Here is a 19,515-nt window from a genome sequence, read left to right on the forward strand (position 1 = left end):
TCAGAGCCAAGGAAAAGCAGTGTCTGCCTCTTCAGGGAGCCAGCCCTCTAGCCTGTTTTTTTTTTTTTTTAACATTTTATTTATTCATTTTTTTAGAGAGAGGAGACACAGAGAGAGAAAGAGACAGAGAGAGGAAAGAAATAGAACAGAGGGAGGAGCAGGAAGCATCAACTCCCATATGTGTCTTGACCAGGCAATCCTGGGGTTTCGAACTGGTGACCTCAGTGTTCCAGGTCGGCGCTTTTACCCACTGCGCCACCACAGGTCAGGCTAGCCTGTGTTTTGAGTTCTACACTTTTCTGTCTCTGGTTCTGCCTTTCTAGTCAGCCTCCTTTCTTCCCCCTTCTGACGTGCTCAGTTCCCCTTCTCTTAACAAGACTTCTCCATAACTCTGCTATTCCTCTTCTGACTGACCCCAGACTTTTGAATGTCATGTATAAAGATGCTCCTGTTTCCAGCTATGCCCCTCTGAGCATGCTGCCCTGGGCCTGCGTGTCTACCATGCTGTTAGCACTCTTCTAGTGAAAGTGACTTCTGTGTCCTTGCCGTGTGTAGCACTGTGTCCTCAAACCATGCTCTGTGTCCTCTCTTCAGCTCTTTTAACCATTTGCCCTGAAGGTATTGTCTGCCATGACAGATGTGGCATGAACAGTACCTGTCGCTTTTACTTTCCTATCTCCACAAGACTTTCTCCATTTCTCCATGTGTGGCTTCTCTTTACCTGCTTGTTCTCCCTCCTTGGCTTCAAGCCCCAAACATAACGTCATTTGAGAAGAGGTAAAGAACTGAACTCTTGGGGTTTTTTGATGTAATTTATTATGAATAAAGCTAATAGGGCCTGACCCGGCGGTGGCACAGTGGATAGAGCGTCAGACTGGGATGTGGAGGACCCAGGTTCGAGACCCCGAGGTTGCCAGCTTGAGCGCGGGCTCATCTGGTTTGAGCAAAGCTCACCAGCTTGGACCCAAGGTCGCTGGCTTGAGCAAGTGGTCACTCGGTCTGCTGAAGGCCCACGGTCAAGGCACATATGAGAAATCAATCAATGAACAACTAAGGTGTCGCAACGAAAAACTGATGATTGATGCTTCTCATCTCTCTCTATTCCTGTCTGTCTGTCCCTATCTGTTCCTCTCTCTGACTCTCTCTCTATTAAAAAAAAAAAAAAAAGCTGGCCCTGGCCAGTTGGCTCAGCGGTAGAGCGTCGGCCTGGCGTGCAGGGGAACCGGGTTCGATTCCCGGCCAGGGCACATAGGAGAAGCGCCCATTTGCTTCTCCACCCTCCCCCCTTCCTCTCTGTCTCTCTCTTCCCCTCCCGCAGCCAAGACTCCATTGGAGCAAAGATGGCCCGGGCGCTGGGGATGGCTCCTTGGCCTCTGCCCCAGGCGCTAGAGTGGCTCTGGTTGCAGCAGAGCGACACCCCGGAGGGGCAGAGCATCGCCTCCTGGTGGGCAGAGCGTTGCCCTGGTGGGCATGCCGGGTGGATCCCGGTCGGGCGCATGCGGGAATCTGTCTGGCTGTCTCTCCCCGTTTCCAGCTTCAGAAAAATACAAAAAGAAAAAAAAAAAAGCTGATAGGAAATAGAATTTTCTTCTGGCAAAAGGAGAAGCAAACACTCACCTGAAATGGCAGCAGCTGTCTGGGTCCAGCCATTGTTGCCAAGAGAAAATTTGGTTCAATGAGGCTGTGCCTTCAGTTTTTCAAGAGGAACTGGGAATCTGAATTTTTAAAATGAAATCTGATTTTTTAAATCCTGGCATATGTTTTAGAATCAACTTTATTGAGGTATACTTTCCATACAACAGAAGTACATAGTTTGAAGAGTTTTGAAAAATATTTACACCTATGTCATCACCTCCACAGTCAAGGTATAGAATGTTTCCATCACTGCTGGAAGTTCCCTTCTGCCCTTTTGCAGCGTTGATCCCTCAGCCTGCTCTGGTTTAAACTAGGTTCTGAATACTGAGCAGACACATTAAAGCTGTGGGACAAAACTCATCTTGACACAGGGCTTTAGATCTTTGCTATGTAATCTTGTTTTATGACAAGTTGAAAGAGGTGTTCTTGTCTTATTTTCCTTTACAGATTTCTAGGACCTGTCAGTTAACCTCTCAGTGTACTTTTCTTTTTCTTTCTTTCTTTTTTTTAAGTGAGAGGAGGGAGATAGTGAGACAGACTTCCGCATGTATCCCAAGTGGGATCCACCCGGCCACCTTTGTCTGGGGCCAGTGCTCAAATCAACCGAGCTATTTTTAGTGCCTGAGATTGAAGCTCTCCGATCAACCCAGCTATCCTCAGTGCCTGAGGCTGACAATGGAACCAACCGAGCTATCCTCAGTGCCCAGGGCCAATGCTCAAACCAGTTCAAGGGGAAGAGGAAGAGAAGAGGAATGAGGAGAAAAGCAGATGATCTTTTCTCTTGTGTCCCCTGACTGGGAATCAAACCCGGGACATCCATACACCAGGCTGACACTCTATCCACTGAGCAAACCTGCCAGTATTTCTCTCTTTCTATTTCCCTCCTTTCCTCCCTCCTTCCTTCCTTCCTTCCTTCCTTCCTTCCTTCCTTCCTTCCTTCCTTCCTTCCTTCCTTCCTCCCTTTCTCCCTCCCTCCCTCCCTCCCTCCCTCCCTCCCTCCCTCCCTCCCTCCCTCCCTCCCTCCTTCCCTTCCTTCCTTTCCTTTCTTTTAGAGAGAGAAAGGAAGAGGTGAAGGGAGAGATAGAGAAAAAGAAGTATCAAATTGTTGTTTCACTTAGTTGTGCACCCACTGATTGCTTCTCATAAGTGCCCCAACTGAGGCTTAAACTGTTGATGTCAGGGGTCGAGTTGGTCCCTCAGGATTGAACCAGCAAACCCCAGATTAAACTGGCAAACTCAGAATTGGAGACCCTAGGGTAGAGCCGGTGACCCCAGGATGGAGCCGGCAACCCTGGGAGACCCTGGGATTGAACCAGTTACCTCGGCACTGCAGGACGATGCTATATTCACTGCACCACTGACCAGGCTCAGTGTACTTTACAATGAGAAGTTGTTCCCAACTGTTGGAAATGACGAAAGAGAATCCAATCATTTTTTGTCTGTCCTAAGGAGTCTTTTGCTCTAGGTTTTTGGTGGTAATGTCTAAGTAAGTCTGTGTTCTCTGCCCATAGGATGTCCTAAATAGAAATTGTGTCTTTCTCTTAAGGTCCTTTGTACTGTTATGCAGTGGATTGTTGAAAGTGGCTGAGAAGGTTGGGACATATTCCAGATATCCCAGCCTTTGTTGCCCCGCATTATGAGGAAGCATTGCTCTGGCTTTTTTTTTTTTTTTTTTTTTTTTAGAGAAAGACAGGCAGAGATAGAGAGAGACAGGAACATCGAGCTGCTCCTGTATGTGCCCTCACTGGGGAATCCAACCAGCAACCTCCATGCTCTGGAGGACACTCCAATCAATAGAGCTCTCTGGCCAGGGCTTAACTTTTTGTGTGTGTGATGGAGACAGAGAGACAGGGAAAGGGACAGACAGATAGGAAGAGAGAGATGAAAAGCATCAGTTCTTCATTGCAGCTCCTTAGTTTGTTCATTGATTGCTTTCTCATATGTGCCTTGACTGGGGGGAGGGTGCTACAACGGACCGAGTGACCCCTTGCTCAAGCCAGTAAACTTGGGCTCAAGCCAGCAACCTTGGGTTTCAAGCCAGCAACCTTTGAGCTCAAGCCAGCGACCATAGGGTCATGTCTCTGATCCCACACACAAGCCAATGACCCCGCACTCAAGCTGGTGAGTCTGCACTCAAGCCGGATGAGTCAACACTCAAGCCAGTGACCTTAGGATTTCGAACCTGGGTCCTCTGCATCCCAGTCCAACGCTCTATCCACTGTGCCACCACCTGGTCCAGCATAACTTTTTTATTGACTTTTAGAAAGACAGAGAGAGGAAAGGAGAGAGGAGGTGGAGGAGGGGAAGCATTTATTTGTTGTTCCACTCAGTCGTGTATTCATTGGTTGCTTCCCATGTGTGCCCTGACCGGGGATTGAACCCACAACCTTGTTGTTTTGGGACAACACTCTTAACCGACTGAGCTAACTGGTCAGGGCCCTGGCATTTTTTTTTTAATTTATTTTATGGAGAGAGAAAGAGGAGGAAAGAGAAACATCAATTTGTTCTTCCACTTATTTATTTATTCATTGGTTGATTCTTGTTTGTGCCCTGACCAGGAATCCAACCCACAACCTTAATGTATTGGGAGGATGCTCTAACTGATTGAGGTAACTAGCCAGGCTGCCCTAGCTTTTTATTCGGTCCATGGTTCAAACTCAGTCCTGTCATTGAAAATATCTAATTGAAGACAAATTCAGTTTTTCCCTTCTAGGGGTCTGCTAAAGATTCTAAGATTCCAAGCAGGTGTAGATGCCATCCTAGTAATAGAAATGGCAAGAAATTCAGTCCCTGGTAACCAGCCAAGTAGCCATGAGCTCATTGGCATTCAGATTTGTAGTCTCAATACCATTCTCCACTGAGAGGAACAAGAACTTGGAGAAATGGCAGATATGAGGCAAGAAGTGTACAAGTGAGAACTTCCCAGAAAAGCACAGAAGCTATCAAAAACTTCTGGGCTTATATAAAAAGACTCAGGAACCAATTAAATAGGCTCCTACTGGGCCAAAATGGGTGGAGCTAAACATCAGTAAAATGTACAACCTCGGTGCTTGCTTCAGCAGCACATATACTAAGATGTACAACCTCAGTTGTTGTATTGAAACACATCAAATGTGTTTGGGTCAATACATTTATAATGGTGCTTTAAGAAGAGAGAGAAGGATTGAGTACCTAATTCCTTGATCCTTTCTATGGTAATTGTAAGGTTCAGAGCCACAGTTATAACGAGCTGCAAAGCATTAGACCCAGTCAAGAAGGTAAATATGTTGTTCCATGCTGGCAGCTGTGCCTAGCTTTAAGTCATCAAACCATCACTGCTATGAGGCCCTTTCCTGTTTTGCATGTTTGTGTCTTTCCCATCAAAGGAAGCTGCTGCTTCTGGGTCTCCTCTCTCTATGCTAGAAGGTTTTTTTAATATTTTTAATTTTTTTTAATTTTTTTTGTATTTTTCTGAAGTTGGAAACGGGGAGGCAGTCAGACAGACTCCCGCCCGACTGGGATCCACCCAGCATGCCCACCAGGGGGCGATGCTCTGCCCATCTGGGGAGTTGCTCTGTTGCAACCAGAGCCATTCTAACGCCTGAGGCAGAGGCCATAGAGCCATCCTCAGCGCCTGGGCCAACTTTGCTCCAATGGAGCCTTGGCTGTGGGAGGGAAAGAGAGAGACAGAGAGGAAGGAGAGGGGGAGGGGTGGAGAAGGAAATGGGCGCTTCTCCTGTGTGCCCTGGCCGGGAATTGAACCCGGGACTCCTGCACGCCAGGCCGATGCTCTACCACTGAGCCAACTGGCCAGGGCTGCTAGAAGTTTTTATGTATCATAGGGGACTTCATTCTTGTATTACCTCCAAATTTTAAAATTATGTAGGTAATGCATGATCGTTGGTAAAAACTTTCAATACGAAATAATACAGAATATTCCTGTTCCTTATCCTTATTTTTACTTTTTTTTATTTTCAATGAGAGGCAGGGAGGCAGAGAGACAGACTCCCACATGCGCCCTGACCAGGATCTACCCGGCAGGCCCACTACTGGGTGATGCTCTGCCCATCTGGAGCTGCTGCTCTGTTGCTTGACAACTGAACTATTTTAGCACCTGAGGCAAGGTCATGGAGCCATTCTCAGCGCCCACAGCCAACTTGCTCTGAGGCAAGGTGCCATCCTCAGTGCCCACAGCCTACTTGCTCAAACCATTTGAACCATGGCTATAGGAGGAGAAAAGAGAGAGAGAGAAGAAGGGGGGTGGGGTGGAGAGGCAGATGGTCACTTCCCCTGTGTACCCTAACTGGTAATCAAACCTGGGACTTCCACATGCTAGGCTGACGCCCTACTGTTCCTTTATTTGTAGATCAGAAAACAGAGGTTGAAATTATTTTTTTCGAAGTCACTACTTGTTAGTTATGACTCAGAAGCTTGAATCAAGGTACTCCAAGTTACGTCTTTTTTTTTTTTTATAAGTTTTTTTTTTTTTTGTATTTTTCTGAAGCTGGAAACGGGGAGAGACAGACAGACTCCCGCATGCGCCCAACCGGGATCCACCCAGCACGCCCACCAGGGGCGAAGCTCTGCCCACCAGGGGGCGATGCTCTGCCCCTCCGGGGAGTTGCTCTGCCGTGACCAGAGCCACTCTAGCGCCTGGGGCAGAGGCCAAGGAGCCATCCCCAGTGCCCGGGCCATCTTTGCTCCAATGGAGCCTTGGCTGCGGGAGGGGAAGAGAGAGACAGAGAGGAAGGGGGGGGGGTGGAGAAGCAGATGGGCGCTTCTCCTATGTGCCCTGGCTGGGAATCGAACCCGGGTCCCCCGTACACCAGGCCGACGCTCTACCGCTGAGCCAACCGGACAGGGCCCAAGTTACGTCTTTTTGAAGGGGTTTGAGCAATCCTTGTTCTTTTCCCTTTAGACAACCATGACATCATTTCCCTGAAGCTGTTTGAGCTCACAGTGGAGAGAACCCCAGAAGAGGAGAAGCTGCACCGAGATGTGTTTGTACCTTCGGTGGACAACATGAAGCTACCTGACAGTGAGCACGGGGCCTTAGGAACGGCCATGGTGGGAGAAGGGCCCCAGAGCTGGGGGAGGACTGAGGAACCTGCACTCATAGCTCACAGAGCCTTTGCTGTCTCCTTCCGTTGAGGAATACAGAGCACTGGCACTTGCTTGTCACTTGTCTCCAGGTTACAGATGAGCAGGAGGAGACTGCTTTGTGTTCAGATTAAGGCAGCTGGAGAGGGAGAGCCTGAGCTCTGGTTCTTAAAAATGGGCACCAGAACCTGGGGGCTTAAGAGCTTGCTGGGCGGTCTTTCCCAATGTGTTAGGCTCCGTGGTATTGACTTGCTTTTCTCTCACTTCCTTAGTGACAGCCCCGCTGGCACCCCTGAGTGGCCTAGCCCTCTTCCTCATCGTTTTCTTCTCTCTGGTGTTTTCTGTATTTGCCATTGTCATTGGGATCATACTCTACAACAAGTGGCAAGAACAGAGCCGAAAACGTTTCTACTGAGCCCTCCTGCTGCCACCATCCTGCGGCCGTTACTATGGTGTGGGAGGAGCAGACGCTGGCCAGAGTGCACAGCCCAGCAGTCTCTGGTGTCCAGCAGCTGCTCAGCAGTACTGTTCTGTCACTGGAGCTTTGCATGCAGGGACACTGTATTCCCGTGGTCACCATGGGGACCTCTGACTGTGGTTCAGGAAGCCCACACACCCAGGGCAGTGCTGCTGTCATGTGCCTTTTCCTGTAATCTGTCCGCTGGGAGCCGAGGGGATGGAGACAGTGTCTGCTATTATGATGCCAGGATCACAGAAAAGAGCTGCATGGCCCAGGCTGCCTTGTGTTGGACTCAGGACCCTCATGCTTCTCATTTCAGTCTACAAGGAATGGAAAACTGATCATTCTTCATACCTTCCTGCCACCTGTTCATTGGGGTTTTTTTTGTCTATGTCTCTGTGCACCTGAGCTCCTTGGAAATCTGGATGGAAATTTCTTCCCTCCATCTCTTCCCTTCCCTCTTTTTATTGTCTTCTCTAAATGCAGCCTGAGCTTGAGAAGACAGTCGATGCCTCTCTGTGGGGGCCTGGGGCTGTAGAACAACCATGTTTCACTGACCCTCATTAGGTGTCCACAGGGAAAGAGCTTTCTGCTGTGGCTCGCTAATCTAGCCTTTGCTTGCCAGTGTGGATTCTGGTTCTTTTGGTGTGTTTGAGACCTTCCCAATTAGAAACCATTAAGCCCTCAGTCATGTTTGGTTAGATGTTCATGTACAAGTCAAGAGCTCAGAAGACCTCATGGATGCAATGGAATTAACTGTGACACTGACCTGCTCCAGGTTTTGACACCAAAGAGCAGCATTTGCCATCTTATCTGACCACATGGAGATGTTACTGGACCATCTGGAACCTGCTTAGCTGCATGTTTTTTGTCTGTCGTAATCTTTGGAATCCACTTTTGAGTGTTCAAAATGTAAGAAAGCTTTCTTCTTATAGCCTCGGCCTGGATACTCCCTAAGAGGAAATCTGACTTTTCTTAATGGATAAGAAACAGTTCTCGTGTTGCAAATCTGGCTTCACTAGGCCTTCATCATCTGTGCCTAGAAGAATTCATTGTCATAGAGCTACAGTGCCTGAGTGTCATCCTCCAGAGATCAGCCCTTATTCCACTGCCTTATTTGACAAGGGATCACACACCACTCTGCTCACCTGCGTCTCCTGTGATGAAATCAGTGAATAGAGGGCCCAGAACCCTGAGCACTCCTAGCTGTATGCATCTATATAGCCTAAGGGGAACTCCTAAAATGACTGATGGAAACCACACACAAGCTTCTGACTTACTGTTCTTACTTCTAGGGGTGGGTGTAAGGGAGAGAGTCCAGGCCTTCTTCCTGAGCCCATCCATCCTTGCTCTGCCTTCTCTCTCTCTCTTTTTGGTTTATTTTATTGATTTTTAACAAGAGGAAGGGAGAGAGAGAGACAGGAACATTGATCTGTACCTGTATGTGCCCTGACTGGGGATCAAACTGGCAACCTCTGCGCTTCGGGAGAACACTCTAACCAAGTGAGCTGTTCGGCTAGGGCTGCTCTGCCTTCTCTGTTGGGGAATCTTCAGTTTAACCTCGAAAGAAAGGAGGGTCACTTTGGCTGGGTATGCGTTTCTGTCCTGTTGTGCTTTCTTATATCCTTCCCAGGTGCTTAATTAAGCATCATGGGCACAAATACTTTCCTGCAGATGGGATTAAGGTGGGATCCTCCAAACACCTTCCCCATAAGAGCAGAACAACTCAGCTCCAGCGTGCTAGGGGACAAACAGATCTAGAATCTGGCCTTATGACCAGGTAGAACTGAAAAGCAAATGGTTCTTTTGTCTTCTTTGAGTTCAAGGGAAGATTGGATAGACACCTGTGGTGGGAGGACCTGGATGGCTCTTGCGTTGGCCTAGGCAGTTGTGCAGGAGGGAGGGGGTCTCCTTGTAGGGAAGCATGTTAATGAGAGACTTGTGTGTTTTGTGTGATTTCGATGCCTGAGCACCTTGAGGATATTTAGGGCAGGGAAGACGTGGAGTGCAGCCCCCACCCACCTGGGGCTGCCCTAGAGGTGTGTGGTGCGAGGAAGCAGTCTGACCAATCACTGGGTGTCCTATCTGCGCTCTTGTATTATGTTCTAGAAACAAGTGTTTCCCACCCTAAGGGGCTGAGTATTGTCCTGGGGGCGCTGTAATCCCAGGTGTGTCCTAGGGCAGGGCGAGGCTCCAGCTGCTTACCCCATGGAGCTGTTTCTCTCACAGGTCCCCTTTCCCGCTGTTTCCTCTGACAGCTGAGCTTCTTAGTGTGGAAGAGACTCTCAGACTAGAGGTAGTGTGGAAAGGTGACACTGTTTCCTGACCTTAATCTTGTCCAAAAGGCTGGCATTGTCAGCCTTTCATATTGTCTCACTGTCATCTTACCTCCCCTCCCCCCCCATATTACAAGGCGGCTCTTTGTTACACAGTTTGTTTATTTCAGTGGGAAATTACAGCTTTGCCTTTCTTGCTGGAAGTGGTTTCTGAACAGAATGCCCAGAATATCCCTAGCCCCTTGCTGACCTAAAAGATAGAAATGAGGACTTGGCAGGAAGTTCCAGGGTGAGCTGACAGTGGGCGAAAAAAAGCCAGGCAAACGTTGGCAAATTAGCCTCATGAGGATGGAAGTTCTGGAAAAATATCTCACAGGTGATTCATGGGTCTCTGTAGGAGTTTCAGCTCATCGCCTGTGGTAGGCTCTAGGTTAGGATGCTGAGTGGTGAGCATGGAAGAGCTGGCATTGCTGGTGTTCAGTGAATCAATGATATTGGTGAATATTTTAATGGGCGCATTCAGCCGAAGTTCAGGTTTGATCCAGCTCATGGCCAAATAGCTCTAGAGAGAACAGGCAAAAAAAAAAAAGCCAGAAGTAACAACCAGAAGGCACTCTCCAAAGGCAGCCCAAGAGCAGCCAGTGCTTCAGTTTCTGACCCCATGGCCCTCACTCACCGGAGCTGAATACATGAAGCTGAACAGCATAAGCCCAACAATCATCATGATTAAGCCAACTAAGATTTTGAAGCGGTAGCGTTTCCAGAAAACATAGCAGATGCTTTTTATAGGTGACCGGAACCATGAAAGCAAGGTGTTGGTACGTCTGTCCACAAGCAGAGTTGATGTCAGAATGGAGGGTCACGTTTTCCAGAACAAAGACCTTTTTTCTTTTTATTTTTAAGACTTTATTCATTTTAGAGAGAAGAGAAGGGGGGGAGGAGCAGGAAGCATCAACTCCCATATGTGCCTTGACCAGGCAAGCCCAGGGTTTTGAACCAGCGACCTGTTCTAGGTCGAAGCTTTATCCACTGTGCCACCACAGGTCAGACAAGACCTTTTTTTTTAATTTTTAAAAAAATTTTATTTAGGCAATTAATTTTAATGGGGTGACATTGATCAATTAGAGTACACAGATTCAGAGAAAGCATCTCCAGATCATTTTATTTGATTTATGTTATATACCCATCACCCAAAGTCAAATTGCCCTCCATCACCTTTTATTTGTTTTTTTATGCCCCTCCCCTCCCCCCACACCCTCCCTTCCTCCTTTCCCTCCCCCTGGTAACCACTGCACTCTTCATTTATGTCCATGAAGGACCTTTCCTTTTTAAGAGCAACTCCCCCCCCCCCCCCCCCCCCCCCCGTCATGGCTGTTCTCTCCTGATTGTGCCTGAGCACTGAGCTGAGGTAGTGGAAAGTAACTTGCCCTCCTCTTGTAGGCCCACCAGTCACCCCCCTCCCCTGGACAAATTGCCAGGCCCAGAAGCTCAGCTTTCTGAATAAAGAAGAAAGATTTGGTGCTTCTGCCCCACAGGACCCTTACAGGGGAGGGTGAAGAGTAGGGTATTGGTTGGGTTCTGACTGGCCACGTCCTGCTGGCCTGATCAAGGCTTCCTTCTCTGACAGAATCTCCAGTGTCATCTTCACTTTCCCCTAGAAACACCACAGGGGGTGGGAGGCAGAGTTATGAGAGCAGGAGCTTCTTCCCAGAATTCACAAAGGAAAATGGATTTGGCTAAGGGCCCCAGGGGTCTGTTAGAACCAAGTGATGGGGCATAGCAACCCTGTGCAGTAGACATCTTCCCCAGCTCCTACCGACAAGCGCCATGTGCCGTCCTCAAGGACCTGGCAAGGCCACCAGCCCGTTACAGTCTTTTTCTTAAAGAGGGAAAAGTGCTGGTACTGGAGGAAGTGGGGCCACTTTGGGCCAGCCTCCATCATCCTGATGGAGCACAGCTGGGCATGCTGGGCCGGGAGGGGCATGTCAGACAGATCCAGCTCCAGGACCCCTGAGCCCAGAGAAATGCCATCAGCAAAAAAGAGCTCTCCATCCTGCGGTCACAGGCCCTATGCTAGGATCTCACCTAGGAAGTCATCAGTGAAGAACACGTCATTGTCCCACACCTGGATGATGAGCCGGGCTGGAAACTTCATCTCTGTGGGATCCAGGCTCCACATGTAGTCCTGAGGATGACGGGAGCGTGTTAGCACTGCTCTCCTTGGAGAGTCCCCTTGGCCATCTTAGGAGCCCACTACCCAGAGTGATGGACTGTCAGGAAGATGGTTTCTGCCTAAGGCCTTATTCCAGTGTTCTGATGCAGCTTGCACATGTCTGGGGGGAGAGGCAGAAAGAGAGGCCCCCCAGGCCCGTTACCTTCTCGCTCAGGACGCACACTTGCTCAGCAGCCAGGTAGTCCAGGGTGAAGATGAACCGCCAGTTGAAGCTGCCCTCCCCAGTGAGGGAGTGGTAGTGGATATCTGTCTTCTGCATGTCCTTCTCTAGCCCCAGTAACCACCTGGGGTCAGAGTCCTCTCACCTGGGGTTGTTCATGTGCACTGTCCCCATCCCCGAGTGGGAGCCCTGAGAGATGGGCCGCCCAGCAAATGTCAGGTGCAGTGGAAGTGGAGAGATGTCACCCCAGGAGGAGGAGAACCTGCAGGACAGCTAGGACTGGGGAATTCAGGGAACTCTGCTAGAGCCCTGCTCCTCTACCTCACCCTTTGACGTAGATGTCACTCATCTTCTCTTTACTTAAACTGACGCGCTTCAGGTCCACGTGGGCAGTTTTCCAGATAATGCAGCGCAGCTCATACCTGTGGCCACGGTGCTCTGAGGCTCTGCCAAGGACTTGCTCCCCAGCAGCAGCCTCGGTAACGGGGAGAGGCCTGGGCGGCACCTTCCATACCCACACTCATGCCCTGGTGGGACTGGGGAAGGGAAGGAAGCCGCAGGATTCCCAGCAGAGGAAAGCATGCCTGCTGCTCAGGCCTGAGAACACTGGTGCCCTGCCCCGGGATGGCTGCCTCGGGAAGTGCAAAGATTGGGAGGTATACCCACACTCACCTTTTAGGCTTCCTGGGCTTGATGTTGACTGGGGGGCCAGGAGGCCCCAGTTTCTTGGGGAAGATGTCCACCCACATTTGCACTTTTCCCTAGAGCAGAGATGGGTTAGCTGGCCTCCTCAGTGTGCTGGCCTGGGGAGCCCTGGCCCAGGTTCTTAGATCTGTTGAGGCCATGTTCCCAGCATTGAGAGGTGGGGTACTGTATCTGAGGTGGAATGACTTCCGACAGAAAGTCCGGCAACCGCACACCAGCTTCCCCTTGTTCCTTTCTATTGTTTGGGAGACAGTGCAGTCAGGTTGGTGGTGAATGATGGTTTGGGGGCTGATGATCATGGGCTGGGGTGTCACTTGTGACTGGGGTCTGGAGGGTTAATGCCATTTAGCATGTGATGGTAGAACCATGGATGGAGCTGGGCCTTCATTTATTAACCAGCTCAGTGGCCCTGAGTAAGAGTAATCTAGATGGCCAGCCCAGATTTCCAGATTGTTCTAGGGTGTGTAATTACATCCCAAGGCTATGAAGCTATTCTCATAGTAAGACTGCCAGTGCTGGAGGAAAGATTCTTTCAAACTATCTGACCTAATTTTTATTTTTTTGAAGTGACCTCTTTTTTTCTTTTCTTTTTTTTTTTTTAGAGAACAGGTTTAATGACAATGTTTTTTTGGGTTTTTTTTAATGCTCAGCAGAAAGCTTTATGTCTAGAGTGTGGTATCAGCTTGTAAAATGTGGAGAATAAAGTGAGTCATTCTGGTGGCTAGAGGGTTGATGATATAATAGGGGCTTGTGGGATTTTTATTCCTTCTGTTTTGGATCCTTGCAGTTAACAGCCACACCGGGTTTGTGTCTACAAACCACACTGGTGCTGCCATCCTGACCTCCCTCAGGAGAGACTGATGCACTGCTGGCCTTGGCTGCTAGCGCGCCTCAGCACGTCCTGCAGTGGACGTATGGCCTTGGTTTCCTGTACACAACTTTTCCAGCTCAGAATCTATCTCTGCATTCTAAGTGGCATCTCTGGAACTTCTTACTTATTAACATGCAGAATGTGCATGTTGTCTGCCTGTATGCATCTTTGAACGCTCAGCCTCCTCTCCTCGTGGGTTCTGCACCTGTGGGTGTGCACCTGTCTCCCGATCCAGACCCCCTGGTCTCATACCTGGTCAATGCCTGGCTGGCTGTTGCTGTAGAGTGTGCGGGTCTCCACATGCTCAGGTACCAGCCCCTGGGTGTGCAGGAGGTACAGTGCAAGGCGCTCCTTCTTAGGTCCCAAGTAATGAGCAGCAGGGGGCTTGGGCTCTATATTGGAAGGGAACAGAAGGAGATCCTGAGGTCATTAGCTTTCTCCTTTCCCAGGTAGCCCCCCACCTTCCTTGTGCCCATCCTGGACAGTGGCCATGGTTGCCCTCTCCCGGAGGAAGGGGAAAGGGGCGCCCTCTGGCAGCTCCTCTATCCTGGGGCCTCCCAGGTTGCTGAGGCCTGTGCTGTGCTTTCTGAGTATGCAGTACTTCTCACCAAAGCGTTGCAGTCTGAATTTCTTCCCATTATAGTAAACAGAGTCACCCTCAGGGTTGAACAGAGGTGGAGGTAGTCCTTTCCGCTTGGCGTGGTGTTCCAAGAGGAAGCTTGGAGGCACCTGATCTCTCCACCTGAAGGGCCCTGACCTGTGGAGGTGTGTGAGAGGAAAAGGCTTGGATCCTGCAGAACATGCTGCTCTCAGCTGCAGGTTGACAGTGGTGGGTGCAGGGGAAGAAAGACCCTTTTAGGCTCTGCTTCCCCAGCTCAGGATGTAGGCCTCTTGGAAGGGACTGTGGGCTCACTCCCCCACCCTTCTCAATGCCCTTGCCCTTGGTCAAGTCCACTTTTACTGGCAGTATGACTGGGAGAGCCCACAGCGAGCTCCAAAGCCAGAGAGGAGTCGGTTTTCGAGGTCGATGACTGTGGTTCCAATCTTATCATCAGGTGAAAGCAGGTCAAAGTCATACAGCTCAATCTCTAGGTCCTTCTCCAGAGGGATGGTGCAGCTCAGTTCAAACATCCTAGTGGGAGGGTGTTGGAGGCTACAGAGACCATGGACCATGTTATCTACATGCTTCCCCCTCCAACATCTGCCCAATGGGCCGTACTACACTCCCTGGTTTGGTCAAGATGACTGGAGAACAGAGCCCGGATGGTTGTTTTCTGCCCATAACCATCCCCTAGTATGGCTAGAAATAACTGTTTCTAGGTCTGAGGTGTGGGACTCAGCTCCCTTCCCAAAGAAAGCATGTAAGAGGGAGGGTAGAACTGGGCTGCCCACCCATTCATCTTCCATCTGCTGAGTACTATTAGCACCTAAGACACCATGCTAGGAATTGGGCAACTAGAAAGATGCAAGTTTTTTGCTTCTGGAGCTTTCTCTTGGCACCACATGGATGGGAGAGGAGCAGTGGGGTTGGGCAAGTTGGGGCAGCTCACATGCCAAAGATGGGATTCAGAGTGTTGGGGTGGTACTTCTCCCGGTTGCCAAGTGTTGTCTGTCCTAATTTCAGGATCACGTAAGGATCACACTGGAGGTCAGGCATACGTGAGGGAATGACAGAAAGTGGAGAGTCAGCCCAGGTTGGTCAGGAGGGCAGATGTGGGGCAGAATGAGCCCCTTGTTATCAGACAGACTGTAGGGAGGTAGCAGTCTGGGTGGCAGCAGCCTGAAGGAGCGCAAGGACACGGGGTGTTTAGAGTGGGCTGTGGGAGGTTCCTGGGCTGGGCGGGGCACTGGAAGATGGGCACTGCAGATTTGGGGCTGCTCGTTACCAGGCCATTGTAGTCTTGGGGCTGCAGGTTGATAGCTTGTACCACGTACACCCGCACCAAGCATTGCTGAGGGAAGTCCTCTTTATCAGGCCAAACCAAGAACTGGCGGGGGGGCTTGGGGTCTTCTGGGTTCTCAGGAAAGGGGTAGACACGGAAAAGGCCCTGTGTGTGTGTTGGGGAGATTAGTACTGGCAGCTGGCTCTTTAGAATCCTCCAGGAGGTGCTCTGGGTTAAGCTCAGGAGAGGGTGAATTGTGTGAGGATGACAGATACAGGAGGCCACAAGGGCAGAGAGAGGCAGGTGCAGCAGAGATGCTCTACCAGGACCATCTGTGTTTAGGAGGGCATTGGGCAAAGGAATTGTGCTTGTTACATTATTCCCAGTCTCTGCTAATGTGAGTTCATCATCTCTACCCTCTTCCGGTTTGAACTTGTTCTCTGAGGCTGTCAGGCCTTAAGAAATTGGCATAGGCCAGAGCTGGCATGTGAAGGCCCTCACTGTTCCTGTTTAAGGGAAGGTCACTGAATCCCTACATAGGTTGGTCTCTGCTTCCTCACTCCCAAATGGTTTTGAAGTCCTCCCTTCCCCATACTACAAGGAGCATGTAGAGTCAGGGCTTCTGGTAGAGTGTTCTGGGGACAGAAGGTATATGAGGAGACAGGGCTGCTAAGCCAGGGTAGACATGCACCTTGAACTCCCCTACCACAGGGCTGTCCAACTTGGGCTGTTCTCTGTAGAGTTTGAAGGTCTGGCAGAAGTCCTGCAGGCCTTGGAAGGCTGGCACAGCCTCCAACTCGCAGTCATACACCTGCAGGAGGGTGTGGGACCCGGGCTGCTGGGCAGCAGGCCTGAGCTCAACTAGAGGGGGCTTTTGGGATCAGGGGGTTGAGGGACCACCAGCACCAACGTCTCACCCCCAAGATTCTGACCAGTCATTGGCCCCAGGGTTAACACTGCTTTGGCCTGAATGGTAGAGGTGTGGTCTGAAGTGGGGTGACAGTGAGGCAACTCCCCCCTCCCCTTGGTAGTTCCCAGAGGACTCAGGCTGGGTCTGCTGGCCTTCTCAGCAGGCTTTAGTCCACTTCAGCAGTCTTCCTCCTGGGGGCTTGCAAACCTTCAGGGTGTGGTAGTCTCTGTCCTTGTACTCCAGGGACTTGGTATCTCCTGTGGCCCAAAACAGCTTGCTCCACCAGTCCACCTCATGCTCATATTCCTCCTGGCGGGCAGAGGGGCAATTGGCCTTCCTCTGCCTAGGCTCTTGCTGCCCCCACCTCTCAAGCTGCCTGCAGTTGCTCCTTGTTCCCCAGGGCTGAGCCCACATCACCTTATCTTTGCTGGACTTGAACCAGAACTTTTCAACGAGGTAATCTAGGACCTGAGAAAGGGAGAGGGGGGTGAGTCAGGCACAGCCGGGCAGTCCACAGCCCACTTACCATGCAGCTCCCGAGAGGTGTGGGTGTAGGCCAGGGTGGACCTCACACAGGCCTTTTCTTTCAGGGGTCTTCAGGCATGTGACTGGGGCAAGAAGGAGGGTGGGCACGGTTCCTAGTTTCATTGCTCACTGGTCCAGACTGAATTTGAAGGGCTCAGACTGCAGGCAGGGCTACCCCAGACCTACTGAATCGTCTGCTTTTGCTCAGGAGATCCCCAGATACCTGTGCATTCAAGTTTTGTAAGTGCTGCTCTAGAGCAGTAGTTCTGAACCCTGAAAACATTGTAACCCCTAGGGGGCAAAGGTGGGGGCTTGAGAAAAAGTGCTGGTGCCTGGCCCCTGCCCTTAGCAATTCTGATGAAGTTGGTCAGTGGCCTGGCTCTCAGAATTTTTTTTAAAACCCTCAGGCAATTCAAACTTGTGGTCCAGGATGAGAATTAGGCCTGGCACCGAGAGTGCAGGTACCAGGGCCCCTCAGGGACAAGGGCTGTGCCCTGGAAATGGTGTTGGAGAAGAAGGTGAGACCTCAAGCCCATTACTTACCTGGTGCTTGTTCACAGATAGCTCTGTGGAGAAAGCGTAATCGTGAATCTCAGGAGAGGGGAGAGGAGTGGGGAGGAGGGCCTTGTCTCTCCCCATGCCAACTTGTTGGTGAGACCTGGGGATGGGCCAGGAGAAAGGGCATACTTGGAAGCCGTGGGGGCACGTAGTCTGAGGCCCAAGGGTCACAGAAGTAGGTCTGCAGGGAGTCGATGTTGGCCTGACCCACTGTGGTCCGCTGGCCAAAATCCCGATTGTCCACCACCTTCAACACGAGGGGCACCGCGTAGGCCTCTTCTGTCGGCATAAACTGCAGCCCAGAGAGAGGCCTCATGAGGCCTTCCTTGAGGAGCAGGCTGCCCAGCCTTTGCCTGGGGCCTTCTTACCAGTGTGAGGAAGAGCACCGACTGGGCGAAGTTGGGATTGGTCTGGAAGTCCCTGATGGGCTCTGTCTGCAGGGCATCTTCCCAGCATTCCACCAGCAGCTGGGGGGAACGTACCTGCTTCATGTTCCGGAGGCCCCAGACCAGGATCTGCCAGAAGCGAGGGAGGCAGCACCTCTGTGAGGGGGTCCTGGTGGAGATGGGAGCTGTGCTGGCAATGACAATGCATCAGGGGGCATGCAGGGCCAGGGAATCTGGGAGGTGGTGTCCTCAAGGCCTGGATATTGTCCTCCCTTCTCCGTGAGGGAGGTGCCCTGTGGCCGCTGTGGACTGTCCTTCACTGACCTCCACTGCCCCTTAGGTATTGCCCTCCTCACCTGCTGCCCTATCTGGCCTCATCAGTTCTCTCAGGAGTGAGTTCCTGAGGCTGGCTACCTCGTAGGGCCCCAGGAGCAGGGGTGCCCAGATTTCTCAGGTGTCCCTAATGTCAGTTAATTTATTGATGACTTATTCCATAGAACACTGTGGCCACTCAGTGGTCCATACACTGTATCTCGTTCTCAACTGGCAGACACTGGGCACCCAGGAAATGTCCATGCCCCCACTTGTCAGGCCCTCCTCAGGACCAGCTCAGGAGCCAGCCTGGGAGCCTCACCAGGGGAAGAATCCAGTGCCAGCAAGACCTGACTATCTTTTGCTCTTTGCTAGATTTGTGGCCGGGCAGATAGGGCCCCACAAGGGGACCTCCATGCTACTCTCAAAGAAAGGTGAGAAACAGCCTGGCTTTGGAGTCTGGCAGAAACTGGTCCAAATTCTGACTCTACCAGTCAGCCCCGTGTCATTGTCTCTCAGAGCCTCCAATTCCTTCCCTGAACAGTAGTCCTGCTGCAGGGGCAGCATGAGACTCAGATGCGATTGTGGATGCTGAAGTCCCTTGTCTACTGCCTGCTGCAGGATATGCGATAAAATAACACATTCTCTCCGAGCTTCTGCTCTCCATTCTTTCTTGTCTCTATCTCAGCTCATGTCTTCTTGGTGGCCAGGCTTTGGATCCCCAGTGGTCAGGACTACCCAGGAGGATCAGCAGAGAACTCCATGGTGTTCCACTGCTCTGAAGGAGGCTTGCTCCCTGCCTGCCCTTTCTCCCTCTCCACCCCATGCCATCATCACCTCAACTGCCATTTTTCTTAGTGTGGGCTGCATGCTCTTGGGGAGTGTGTAGACCCCGTTCTTCCAGGGAACACTTAAGATTGGTAGCTTCTTTCTGAGGCTCTGAAAGAATGAAGTGGGAGAGAAGGGTGCATGCGGCCCCATTGGGCTGGTCCTACTTTCCTCCACTCTCAACTCAAGCAGGTCCCTAATAGAGTTCAACTGGGAAGGCCCCAAACTGGCAGAGCCTGGCAGGGGAGAAGAGATTCTGGACAGGCCAGCTGGGTTCACCAGGCCCCGTGTTCTGGTTCCAAGTCCCAAGCCTTTCCTGAAGGGGTGAAGTTGGGACCCCTGGCTGGGGGAACCTGGAGCAGGGGCAAGTGGCAGGGTGGGGGCCTGAGTACCATACTTCCCAGCAGGGCCTTTTCTCCCAGTACCTCAGTCTCGAGGATCAGCTCACAGGATGCCAAGATCTCACCCTCTTCCTCCCCCAACTTCTTTGCAAGGGGGTGCCACCTCATGGGGGGCAGCATCCGCTGTTGGGCATTCAGCCAGACCACTGGGGGCCACATGCTCCGTCCCCAGAAGCTCTCCTTGCCCTGGAGGGAGAGGAAGTATGCAGAACATAGAGGCTAGGCTGGTGGGTTCTGGCTTCTCCCCTGGGATCCTGACAAGTCTAGGAAAAGGGCTAACATTTGTGTGTACA

General features: G+C 51.0%; 2 protein-coding genes across 4 annotated transcripts in view; one reads left to right on the forward strand and one right to left on the reverse strand.

The window, feature by feature from the left end:
• The window catches only part of LMAN2L (lectin, mannose binding 2 like), a 35,956-nt gene extending 27,522 nt beyond the window's left edge, over window positions 1-8,434 (forward strand). For all 3 annotated transcript variants that reach the window (XM_066377666.1, XM_066377667.1, XM_066377668.1), the window contains 2 exons: window positions 6,533-6,652; window positions 6,987-8,434. In XM_066377666.1, coding sequence (XP_066233763.1) covers window positions 6,533-6,652; window positions 6,987-7,129 — 263 coding nt within the window. In that variant the 3' untranslated portion in view covers window positions 7,130-8,434. The remainder of the gene's footprint in view (window positions 1-6,532; window positions 6,653-6,986) is intronic.
• FER1L5 (fer-1 like family member 5) overlaps window positions 1-19,515 on the reverse strand; it is a 283,372-nt gene that overhangs the window by 216,965 nt on the left and 46,892 nt on the right. The window contains exons 34-54 of the mRNA XM_066377641.1: window positions 19,232-19,408; window positions 18,831-18,920; window positions 17,664-17,810; window positions 17,425-17,587; window positions 17,281-17,303; window positions 16,630-16,680; window positions 16,420-16,521; window positions 15,994-16,113; window positions 15,306-15,467; window positions 14,970-15,061; window positions 14,381-14,551; window positions 14,028-14,176; window positions 13,672-13,811; window positions 12,516-12,604; window positions 12,170-12,265; window positions 11,826-11,967; window positions 11,536-11,635; window positions 11,267-11,460; window positions 10,995-11,104; window positions 10,127-10,274; window positions 7,944-10,012 (exon numbers count right to left, since the gene is read on the reverse strand). Coding sequence (XP_066233738.1) covers window positions 9,821-10,012; window positions 10,127-10,274; window positions 10,995-11,104; window positions 11,267-11,460; window positions 11,536-11,635; window positions 11,826-11,967; window positions 12,170-12,265; window positions 12,516-12,604; window positions 13,672-13,811; window positions 14,028-14,176; window positions 14,381-14,551; window positions 14,970-15,061; window positions 15,306-15,467; window positions 15,994-16,113; window positions 16,420-16,521; window positions 16,630-16,680; window positions 17,281-17,303; window positions 17,425-17,587; window positions 17,664-17,810; window positions 18,831-18,920; window positions 19,232-19,408 — 2,658 coding nt within the window. The 3' untranslated portion in view covers window positions 7,944-9,820. The remainder of the gene's footprint in view (window positions 1-7,943; window positions 10,013-10,126; window positions 10,275-10,994; window positions 11,105-11,266; window positions 11,461-11,535; window positions 11,636-11,825; window positions 11,968-12,169; window positions 12,266-12,515; window positions 12,605-13,671; window positions 13,812-14,027; window positions 14,177-14,380; window positions 14,552-14,969; window positions 15,062-15,305; window positions 15,468-15,993; window positions 16,114-16,419; window positions 16,522-16,629; window positions 16,681-17,280; window positions 17,304-17,424; window positions 17,588-17,663; window positions 17,811-18,830; window positions 18,921-19,231; window positions 19,409-19,515) is intronic.

Source organism: Saccopteryx leptura, chromosome 3 (genome assembly GCF_036850995.1).
Source record: "Saccopteryx leptura isolate mSacLep1 chromosome 3, mSacLep1_pri_phased_curated, whole genome shotgun sequence".
NCBI classification, from domain to species: Eukaryota; Metazoa; Chordata; class Mammalia; order Chiroptera; family Emballonuridae; genus Saccopteryx; species Saccopteryx leptura.